Source organism: Corylus avellana, chromosome ca2, assembly GCF_901000735.1.
Source record: "Corylus avellana chromosome ca2, CavTom2PMs-1.0".
In the NCBI taxonomy this organism is placed as follows: domain Eukaryota; kingdom Viridiplantae; phylum Streptophyta; class Magnoliopsida; order Fagales; family Betulaceae; genus Corylus; species Corylus avellana.
Window position 1 is genome coordinate 26598017 of NC_081542.1, and position 11565 is coordinate 26609581.

Consider the following 11565-nt stretch of genomic DNA (forward strand, 5'->3'; position numbering starts at 1 on the left):
ACAGGACTATCTTGATAAATGTGAACTCCAAACTCAAAGAGGCATATGATTATTTTATGTAACACCAGGCAAAGCGCCGTTCATTTAAAATGAACAGCTTAAATCTTGCTAATAAAACGAGAATAAAAAGAGGCTTTTTATTGTATAGTGGGCAGCTAAACCACCCGTTTGGGTGGTTCGGCCACTTCTAAACCACCCCATCTAGGGGTAGCCATACTACCCATGTTGCTAAGGGGTCATTCAGCCACCCCCAACCCAGCTAGCTATCTGGGGCAGCTGATCAACTCTTGTAGCAAAATGGGTGATTTAGCCACCCCCAAACCATCTAGTTGAGTGGTTGGCCACCCCACTAAGACCACTTGAAGGCTCTCTATTTTATGTTTTGGGAAGAATTCAGAGGTCACAAGGAAGAGGCACCCGAGTAATATTTGTGAACACTTGAGCAAAATCAAGACGTTACCAAGTGATATGATTGGTTGGTCAAAAAAACCAATGATATGATTGGGTTCGAGGATGGTTATAATCATATTCTTCAAAAACAGAGCCAACTTATTTGAGACATTTGAAACATGTTACAAAATGAGATATACAAAGTTGTATGCTAAAAAATTGTGTATATTACATTTTTTTCAACTCCATTAACTTTCTATGCTATAAAACATCTCTCATCCATGGATCTCAACAAAAATTTCTAAAAAGCCCTTCTCTAAAACTCTCTTCCCATTCACCACAAAATTGGAATCTGCTGTTGCAGAGCTTCTTGCTTGAAGGATCAAGAGCTACTCCTTTGAATGCTTTCTTTCGTTCTCCTTGCGTGCCCTAGAAGACTTGAAACCAATTTTGCGCTTCTTGGATGTTTCTAATCCAACCCTCTCTTTTAGTTTCTCCAACGCTAACACATTAAAAAGAATAGTGAGATTTACTATACACAAACATCTAATGCTATTCTACTTTAATGATTTTGACATTCCACATGCAACCAACCCTTCAACGGGATCTAACCAAAAACATCCCCTTCATTAAAAATCAGTTTTCACAAATGCAGGGGATAAAAAGAACAGAAGTTTGGAGAAGGCCTAATTAATGACTAGGTTGGTGTGATCTATTTTGTTTTCCATAATGGAAAGACAATCAAGAATCTTGTGGCAAATGATATACAGAAAAGACAATTCAAAGATACCAAGAATCAAGATTTACTATTGTTGTCGGCTCTTGCATATCAAGTGAAATCAACAGCATACGTGAGTGACACCCAATGCCAGTGGTTTATTAATCTACTTCTAAGTTTAGCAGTAGGCAAAGAAAAGGTAAAGAATTACCAGATGTATAAATAGAGTGAAGTGACTCAACCGAACTAGAAGGAATAGAGTAAACAGGACAAGATTTATTGTCAGCTTTTTGTAACAGCTTCGTGAAACGCCTAACCTGAAACAAGGGAATAAATGAGTACGCAACATGGATCAAATGTTGAACAAGTACACAATCCCTTATCTAACCATTGCTGATATTTACATGTATCAAGACAAATTAGATGTGAATGCTGTAATTACTTAACCAAACCATGGTAGAACTAGCCTATATCAATGGTAGGCTTCAGTTGAATTAAGGAATAGGATGGCATCAAATAAACTCTCGGGGAACATCTGATGCAACATATCAGCCATCATGCTTTTGTTTCCATCATTCCATCTAATGCACGATAATGTCCAATGTCCCTAAAGTAAGCCAACTCTTTCTCTAATGAAATGTAAGCATATTTCAAATGTAATTTATCTTTTTGACCCCAAAAAAAAAAAAAGGGACTTCCATTTACGTCTCCTTTTTGTTTGTACTAGAATTGAAGAATAGCATTACCCTGAGGATCCACATGAATAATTACACCTAATAAAATTTAAAATTATCCAATCAACATGCATGATTAGCCAGAAATGACATGAACAATTCAATCAAATTATCTGAGACTCGGCTAGGGCTACAAATTGAGCCAACTGACGGCACTGACCCATTATGGCCCTCTCAGCATAGAATCTTGGTAGGGTTCCATGGCCTGACAGAGCTGAACTACACACAATTTAGTTGGACTGGCAGAGCTCACAGCCGGAAACAGGTTGAAATGCAAAGTATATGCCTATTCATGGCTAAATTCACATTAGATGGCCCAAATCAGCATAAACTCATCATGTTTAATAGGCTGAGCCCGGTTGAAATGAAGTAGCTTAAGATCAAGATGGCATGAGATTAAGGTAGGGATCTACTTTATAAGCCAATTTCTCTTTGATGAGAGATATGAACAAGAGGCTTTGAGAAATCTAGTGCCAACCATGGCCTTGGAAGTAGGAAGGACCACCAAAATAAAAAATTAAAATGAGTTATTGGTGACAGATTCTGAAACCTATCACCTTATTACCATAGGGTATACGCAGTCTGTGAGGCAATCAAGAGAACAACATACCCCATCCTCATTCAGCAATGTGAAGCAACGCCCAGTCTGGCCTGCTCTTGCAGTCCGACCAGCCCGATGAATATATGTCTTTATGTATGCAGGCATGTCATAATTAATAACATTTCTAACCCCTTCAACATCCATTCCACGAGTCATCGCATCAGAGGAAACAAGTACTTGTATATCCCCTGCCCGGAATGCCTTCAATGTCTTGCTGCAGTACAAATTATTTTTTGATAAGTAATAACCAGTTTTATTGAAAGCATAAAGGCTCTCCAAAGTACACCAAGAGTATACAACAGGATCACCTAACTAGAAAGGGAAAAGCAAACAAGAAAGTCATCAAAATTAATCGACACCGGGAAGACATACGCCACAGTCCAAAGGTACAAAGTATGAAACAATAACCCAAATGTACAATTTGTTTTTTAAGACGCAGAAAACTAGTTTTTGTAGAGCCATACAAACTGCTCATGCAGCTCAAACTTATTTCTAGGTGAGAAGCAAATATCAGTCAGCATGGGCAGCCAGCCTTGTGGCGCTCCCATTCCATTGAGAGGGTCAAATAACATGTCAATAGATGTTCTTGAGCTGATGGATTGTGCTTCAGTTATTCGCCTATAGCTGGGGCAACCAAAATAGGTAGAACTGACAATGAAATCTGCTTAGGTCATCATCCAACTAAATCACTCTTAATCTCCTTAAACATAGAATTTATACAAAATTGAAAATAAAATAAATTTCAAGTTCCGGTCATCTGGACTATTCACAATTATAATAACTACAAGCCCTTCATTTGTGCCACATGTTTTTAAGTTTAGCAGAAGCAATCACAACACAGCTTAAGTTTTTTTTTTGTTCTTTTTCCCTGGGAAGAATATGGCTTGAGTAGTTTAACACGAATGCCACTAACAAGTAAAATTAAAACCATAAATCACCTTCTTATAGATTGACGTTGAAGACCTGAATACTCCATGATCTTGATTTGTAGATCATCAAAAAAATTCAGTAAGGTGCATAAACGATGAGTTGATTCCACAGATGATGTGAAAACAATGCACTTCTCTCCACCCAGATTTTGCAGAAGGGCAACCAAATACATCGGTTTGAATTTTGATTCACAAATCTGTAAAGAGGACATGGAATTTTACAATTACAGGAGAAAGCAACTGGGTGCCCATTAAACATCAATTAGAAACATTCATCAGAAATCAATAACTAGATTGTGGGCCCACCAAGCAAACAAAATCAGTACTTAGCTGCCACATGATAGAAAGATTTTATCATGCTTTCCATCATCTTATACTTACAAGGTTGCTATATTATAATATGCCACAAAATGAAGGGTCCAATTAGGAACATCAATTAGGAACATTCATCAGAAATCAATAACTAGATTGTGGGCCGGGCCCACCAAGCAAACAAAATCAGTACTTAGCTGCCACATGATAGAAAGATTTTATCATGCTTTCCATCATCTTATACTTACAAGGTTGCTATATTATAATATGTCACAAAATGAAGGGTCCAATAGGTTCAATTGGAAGCTAAAGCATGATGGTCACTTCCATTTCCATCCTTATTATGAGGCATTAAGAGCCTCCTGGCATGCAATTCCTTTGAAGGAGTATTTGGCATAGTAAAGCTCCTGGAAGGTTTTCTTTTTTCATATGGACAGTGGCACTGGGAAGAATTCAAACTATAGCTAATTTGATTAAATGGAACATCATGGTTGTGGCTTGGTGTTGTATGTGTAAATGTAGTTTTGAGTCCATTGACTTGCCACTTCATCCTACAGTAGCAAAAGACCTTTGGTCTTTTCTCTATACAGTGTGTGAGGTTAAGTTGCTGACACCTCAGAAGGTGGTTGATGTGCACTTTTGTTGCCTAAGAATGTTTGGATGGCATAGAAACAGTTTGATCTGGAATGCAGCCTCTCTTTGCCTTATGTGGACGGTTTGGAGAGAGAAATAACCTCACCCTCTAACAACATTAAATTATCTATCATTGAGCTGAAATTCTTATCACTACGGAATAAGAGTGGTCCAACATGTTTGGCAATGTTTCTTCACATTCTTTTGTAGATTTCAGTGACTATATTTGATTGTAATTCATTAGGGGACTCCTTTCTATACTTCTGGTACATTCAGGTTCTCCTCTTACTGGTAAAATTTTAACATTCCCTACAAAAAAAAAAATTCTCAGTAAAATATGAATATTTCAAATGGAGAGAGAGAGAGAGAGAGAGAGAGAGAGAGAGAGAGACTTGACTACTTCCAAAAAGTGATCTATAAGAGCAGTAGAAGAATGCTTGTTGGATAGTGTCCGGCAGTCCTCAAGGAGAAACTAGGGGTGGGCAAAAACCCGTCCAACCCGCAAACCCGCCTCGCCCCGGCCAGATTTGGTTTTTTTTTGCGGATACGGGTTGGATTTCTTCCAACCTGTGTGGGGCAGGTTGCGGGTATATAAATTTTTGGGCAGCGGGTACTCGCCCCGCCCCACTGATAAGCACTTAAAAGGAACAAAAAAAAAAAAAAACCCCTAGATCCTCCTAACTTCATTCTAAATTTCTAACCTAGCCGCGCCTCCAGTCCTCTCTCAGACTCTCACTCACTCTCGCTGCTCCTCTCTCGCCGGCATTGGGTTGTTGTTGTGGTGGTTGATTGGGGTTTGGAGGCTGGGCTGTGGTGAGGGAGGAGAGGGATTTCTGCTTCTTGGGTGGAGGGTTGTCGCCCCTCCTCCTCTTCGTAGCCGCGCCTCCAGTCCTCTCTCAGACTCTCACTCACTCTCGCTGCTCCTCTCTCGCCGGCATTGGGTTGTTGTTGTGGTGGTTGATTGGGGTTTGGAGGCTGGGCTGTGGTGAGGGAGGAGAGGGATTTCTGCTTCTTGGGTGGAGGGTTGTCGTCCTCCTCCTCCTCTTCGTCCTTGTCTTCGTTGTTGTTGGCGGTGGTGTTGGTGGTTGTAGTGTTGTTGTTTTCGATGGTGTTGTTTTCAGTGGCGTTGTTGTCGTTGTCATGGTGGGCAGATCTGGGGGACTTGTTGGCATGCCCATAACACCCGCCCCACCCAACCCACAGTATCCGCCCCGTTCAACTCGCCCCGCAAAACCCGAACCCGGGCGGATAGAGTTCACTGTGTCTGGGTAGCTAGTAGGATTTTCCAAACCCACAAGGTGCGGGTCAAATAGGGGAAAAGGCCGAAATTCGACCTGATCCAACCCGCACCCACCCCTAGGTGCAGCAATGTGGAAGATGGTTTTGTCCTATCTTTTGTAGCGTCTTAGGAGCAAAAGAAATGATAAAAGTTTTGAAGAACGTGAGAGAACGCTGGTGGAACTAAGTTTTTTTTTTTTTCAAAACTCTTTTCCACTAGATAGCTGCAATAGATCTTTATGTATTTAGTTTCATTGATTTTCCTAACCTGCTTTCTCTTTCTAACTAGACGTTTCTCTTGTATAAATCCAATATACTTGGGTTCTGCCTTTTTCACTTTTCAAATTACTTACCCAAAAAAAATAAAACAAGATTGTGCTTTGTGTCCAAACAAAAGCAACCCTGGAATGAAGCATAATCATGTAACCAATTTATAGTATATATAAAAATATAGAGTGAAAAATTGAGATTGTTAACACAGCGAGAACTTGAAACGGACCAAGAATCATGCTTACAAAGTCAAAAACTACCAGCACAGTTACAATGGCATACCAATTTGTAGGATTCTAACTTTTCTGGAAGCTGATAACGCTTTTGCCCAGTTGTTAAAAACAAAGGGTGATGCAAATCTAGCTGTGCAAGCTTGCTTGGATCTTGGGTCAGTGTTGCAGACAGGACCATCTTCACGAGCCTGGGGGAAGGTTTACCCTTAAAACCCCTCTCAACACCACTGCAACAAATAATGTATTAGCATTCAAAGGCAGAGCTCAGTTTGTCATTTCATATAATTTTCACCTTTGAAACAGTACTAATCAGGGAAATGTTGAGACAAAATAAACCTTTAAAATGCATCCTCCAATATGAGAATACCCACTAATTTGCTCATAAATAGAAAAAGATTTTCAAATTCATAATGTAACCGATCCTCTTTTGAGCATATTTTCACTATTGCTAGTAGTCCCCATATAACTATCAATAGGCTTCTACAAGCGGGGCGCTACCCACCTAAGGCAGGGCGGTTAGTGGTTTTAGGGGTAGGGTAGGCAGTTAATAATTGTTCACTGCCTACCCTTATGATGTTTAACAAGTGTGTATGCTTATATATATATATATATATATATTATGCACAACCGTATTATTTTTAAAAAAAAAACAAAAACAAAAAACCAAAATTATTTAAAGGGAAATGTTAGGTGTTCTTCTAGTGTTCTCCCGGTGTCCTCCTAGCTGTGATGTGGCTTTTAAAATTATCGTTGAATTTGAGATTATCATTATTGAATTTTAATCTATTGATAATTTTAAAAACTACATCACAATTAAGAGGACACCAGGAGAACACTAGAAGAACACTTAGCATTTTCCTTATTTAAAATAAGCCCAAAAAAGAGGCACAAAGAAGGTCCAAAACACTATCAAAAGGCCCAAAAGCTCATATATAAAAAGCGGTTATCAACCGCCAGCATTGGTTTTAAGAACCGCTAACCATTAGTTATAAAGAAACTGCTAACCAACTAAGCGGAGTGCGGAGCGATTACGATTAGGAGTTAGAACCAATAACCACTAACCGTAACCGCTTGTATAGGCCTAACTATCAGTATACATACGCGGGATAAAGCCAAGAGTTTTCTTAAGGTAAAATCATTCCCTCTAGAGATGGATGATATATTGATATGGGTAATAAATAGTTTTGAAATAAACACTAGGTGCTGGCTCAATGAAGGTGGGAAACATGGCAAACAAAAGGATTCTAAAAGTTGGTGCTAATCAGCCTTGGCCACGAGTGCCAACTGAAGATAAAATGGTGTCAAACTCTAAAAGCAACTTCACTATCAGCAATTCCAGATTCCCTTGTTTTGAACATAAGGGTAATGCAAAATGTGACATGAAAAATAAATAAATAGTAGAATAAAAAGAGCAACTGGTACGAGATGTGTAAAATTAATTAGTAAAACAATATTTTTAGGAGTTTTCACATCATCCAACACCAATATTTATAATCATGTCGATATTGTCTGACACATGAAACCATGCATGTTGCTGTTCACAAAGGCCAAAATGTAATTCAATGAAATAAATAGAAACGGGAGGTAAAAGAACATAGAACTTACAATCTCCTTATGGTTTTTAAGGAATTAAATGTAGAAGGAATAACATCTAGAGCATGAGGATAGAAACTTTCATCATTAGAGCGAGTCAATTGAAGCATGGTGGGTAGCCAGGACTGATATGCTTCCCTGAGCATTCGGTCTGTTTCATCAATAACCTGAAACATTCCACCTCAGCAGCCTTTGCTTTAACAATGAGAATGAATGAAAATAGAAGTATAGCTCATTGGGAGTTGCATATCTTAAAAAAAAAAAATCATAACTGAAGAGAATTTGATTTTCAAACTGATGAATCACACAATTAATCATGCCCAAGAAACACAACTAGACTAACTTGCAGAATAATGTGGGCTTTCAACTAATAAGATACTGTAGGTAGTATGCACTGTTTGCTAGCCACCAAGACAACGGTACTCATCAACAGGTTATAATGAACACATGTATACCAAAGCTTCACGTATCACTATCCTGGTGACTTAAACTTGATTCAGAAATCAAAATAGCTAAACACCATTACAAAATAAAAGCTTGCCGTCAGTTTTGAATCTCTCTAATTTTTCAATCACAAGACTACTGCTGTATCCATACATAGTAGCCGATACAAATTTTGGGACAACCATTGGGAATATGACAATCCACATCAAGATGTTCAGAAAAATAGAAATCTAATATACATAAAATATCTTGGCAATATAATATACACATAAAAATTAAATTCTACAATTTTTTTTTTTTTACTAAGTAAAAGCGCAAAGGCGCAATCCAAGTACATAGAGAGTATACAAGAGAAATACTTAGCTAGGGGCAGAGAAAAAAATTAAATTAAATTTAAAAATTGAAAAAAAAATTAAAAAACAAATCTCAAAATTATATGCTACTTACAAGATAACAGAGATGCTCAAGGGTAAAACCCTTAGTGTTATTAATATGGTCCATTAGCCTTCCAGGGGTTGCCACCAATATGTCCACAGAACTTTGTAACTCAGGCGAAAGATCTTCTGGGTCATAACAGATGCCTGCCTCAAGCTTAGGCCGGTTGATAAGTTCAGAAATTTCATCAGCTATAGAAGATTGACCGACTGCCAAACCAACAGACAAGCCCACTGCCGGTGCAATTGCAGCAAAAACCTCTTTAACCTGAAAAAGGAAAGAAAAAGAAAGGCACATATCAAGGCATCGATTGAACAGCAAAAAAGGATTTAATAATCTTGCAACATCCATCATCCCATAACTAATAAATAGAATAAAATTAATCAGCTTGTTTACTTCAGAATTAGCTCAATAATATTAGAAAGTAGTCATACAAAATACAAAATGGAAAATAGAAAACAAAGGAAGGCATTAAACCTGAAAGGCTAAGTCACGAGTAGGCAACACCACTATAGCACGTAGACATTTAACAGCACGGGTCGATAGCATTTGCACAATTGGCAAAGCATAAGCTAAAGTTTTCCCACTTCCTGTTGGTGAATTTATGCAGAGATCTCGCTCAAATGCACCAGGCCCAATCGCCTCTTGCCAAACCGCGACTTGCACAGGGAAGAGTGAAGATATGCCCATACTCTGCAAAGCCACCTTCAACCTGATTTACAAGAAATTTAACAAACTAACCAAAAACAAAGTCTTGACTAAGAAAAAATTGGAAACAGTGAATTTAGCCAATGCTTCTCCCCTTTTCCAAGGAAGGTAGAGAGCTGTTTTCGTTTGGAGCTTCGGGTTACAAGATGAGCCAACCCGACATTTTAAGAAGAAAAAAGAGGGCACCTGGTATCAAGGCAAGGGAGGAGATGGAGAGGGCACTCCTCAAAGAGATTGACATCGACGGGGCTTCGCATCCATGGCAGCACAGGCACGCTTTTCAGCTTTTGCTCCCCCATTCTCAAAACCCCTTCAGCTTCTTCAACCCACCACTAGGGTTTAAGAGAAGCAGAGCGAATTGAATGAAAAATATGAGAGCCTGCTTTGCAGCGTTTGAAACATCGGCGGGTTCCAACATGGGCCTCGCCCGAACGCGGCCCATTTTCTTACGCTTCAACCCCAACCGCGCGGGTTTTAAAACGCGGGTTCCACAACGGATAATTTTTTTTAGTAAAAATATAATTTTGATATAAAGTGAAATCTAGCCGGTTCATTTAATTTTTTCCAAATACAGAGCCGGGCTCGAAGTTATCACTGAGCTAGGTAATCCCTTCAGAAACATGTTACTCTTTCATCTCTCATCCATCTTTCATTTATTTCTTTTTAAAATTCACCATTAGATCTGAATGGAGATGAATAGGAAATATATAAAAAAAAAAAAAAATAGCATTTCTCATAGGTTTAAGCTTTATTCCTTTATTTTTTCAAACGGGCTCGAACTTGTTTACGAATTACTCAATTAACTTATTCATTTCATATATAAAGTAAATGTCATTATTTTTTTTGTTTATTTATGTTAATTATTAGTTATTTAATAAGGTTACGATTTATTATTTTAGTAATTAGAGAAATTAACTAAAATCTTTTATATATATATATATATATATATGTGTGTGTGTGTGTGTGTGTGTGTGTTAAATTACCAATTGTCTCAAAAGTTTAAGCGGACCAACACGTGGAATATTTAACAGAATCAAGGTTCGAACTTATAACTTTTGGCTTTGATACCACGTTAAATCACCATTTATCTCAAAATCTTAAACTAATAGGAAGATGTAAATCTAATCATTTAATCAATACTTTAACATATATTCTTACTCACAATTACAATAATTTAAGTTATATCTTAATATAAATAAATAAAATTTATTTTATTTTTTAAAATACTTAACATATTCTCATTATAAAGTTAAAAATAATAAAAATGAAGTTATACAAGCTTATACGAGCCTATATGAGTCGAGCTGCTTATAAGAGTTTGGCTCGTTTAATAAACTAACTTAATTTTTTGTTAAATATCTATTCATTTAATGAATGAATTGAGCTTAGCCTAAGCCTATTCACGAGCGGCTCTATTCATTTAGAGCCCTGATATAAACTATGTATAATGAATTAATGAATGCTTTAATTTGTTCTTTTAAGTCACATTTGGGTCCAGGAACTAGTATTGTTCTTAATATCTACATTCTCACATTTTGAAATGAGTAGAAATTTGACACGATTTTCGCATGCAACGCCCCACTAAAAGAAATTTGATTCATTTGGTCCAAGTCCTGACCATCGTAGCTATTGTCGACTAGAGTTGTTGTTGTCCAAGTTCCAACCATACTAGCCGATGTTTCAATTCATGCTATAGTAGCCATTCAATGTTCAAATCAACACTCGCTAACAAACTGTTCATTTTGTAAGGGCATGATAAGGATTTGTTTATCCTAAATTAACAACAACAACAAAAAAATTTACCCTAATTTAAATGATTTGTTTACATTTGAAATTATTCAAATCACTTGTACACTCTATATAAATAAATCATTGTACACAATCAAATCAATCAAGATGCCAAATTCCTATTGGCTCCATTAATAATGCTGACGTGACGATTTGGAGACCTACAGCCAAGGGAGAGTTCACCGAGCGAAGTGCCTACCATCTTCAGAAAGAGATTTTATAATCTAATAAAGGGGAATGTTCTCGCATAGGGCAACAAATGCTTTGGAAGCAAATATGGTGGATGAATACACCTAATGTTGTCAAGGTTTATCTATGGAGAGCTTGTCATAATATCTTGGTTACTAAAGCTAATCTCTTTCACCGAAAGATCACCTAGGATCCACTATGCCCAAATTGCGGGGTTGAGTCTGAGTCTACAGGGCATGTTTTGTGGAGTTGTCCTGCTGCACAGATAGTATGGAGCATGTGTTGTAGTAAGATTCAAAAAAGAAGTATC

The 11565-nt window shown here is 37.6% G+C and overlaps 1 protein-coding gene across 1 annotated transcript; it reads right to left on the reverse strand.

Annotated features, from left to right (window-relative positions):
- Nucleotides 1-508: 508 nt before the first annotated feature.
- Nucleotides 509-9646, reverse strand: LOC132172372 (DEAD-box ATP-dependent RNA helicase 1). Its single transcript, XM_059583857.1, has 9 exons — nt 9465-9646; nt 9048-9282; nt 8583-8837; nt 7704-7858; nt 6148-6325; nt 3382-3569; nt 2453-2657; nt 1320-1425; nt 509-892 (listed from the first exon to the last, which is right to left on the reverse strand). Exons 1-9 carry the CDS (start codon nt 9575-9577, stop codon nt 780-782), a joined length of 1548 nt encoding a protein of 515 aa, XP_059439840.1. The 5' UTR covers nt 9578-9646; the 3' UTR covers nt 509-779.
- Nucleotides 9647-11565: the final 1919 nt, after the last annotated feature.

Excerpts from the sequence above, each read along its gene's own strand:
- LOC132172372 (XM_059583857.1), bottom strand. The coding sequence starts at position 9,577 with ATGGGGGAGCAAAAGCTGAAAAGCGTGCCTGTGCTGCCATGGATGCGA. Across the intron at positions 7,859-8,582 it reads TTGAGCATCTCTGTTATCTT|GTTATTGATGAAACAGACCG; the intron begins GTAAGTAGCATA and ends GGAATGTTTCAG. Across the intron at positions 3,570-6,147 it reads AGTTAGAATCCTACAAATTG|ATTTGTGAATCAAAATTCAA; the intron begins GTATGCCATTGT and ends TCCTCTTTACAG.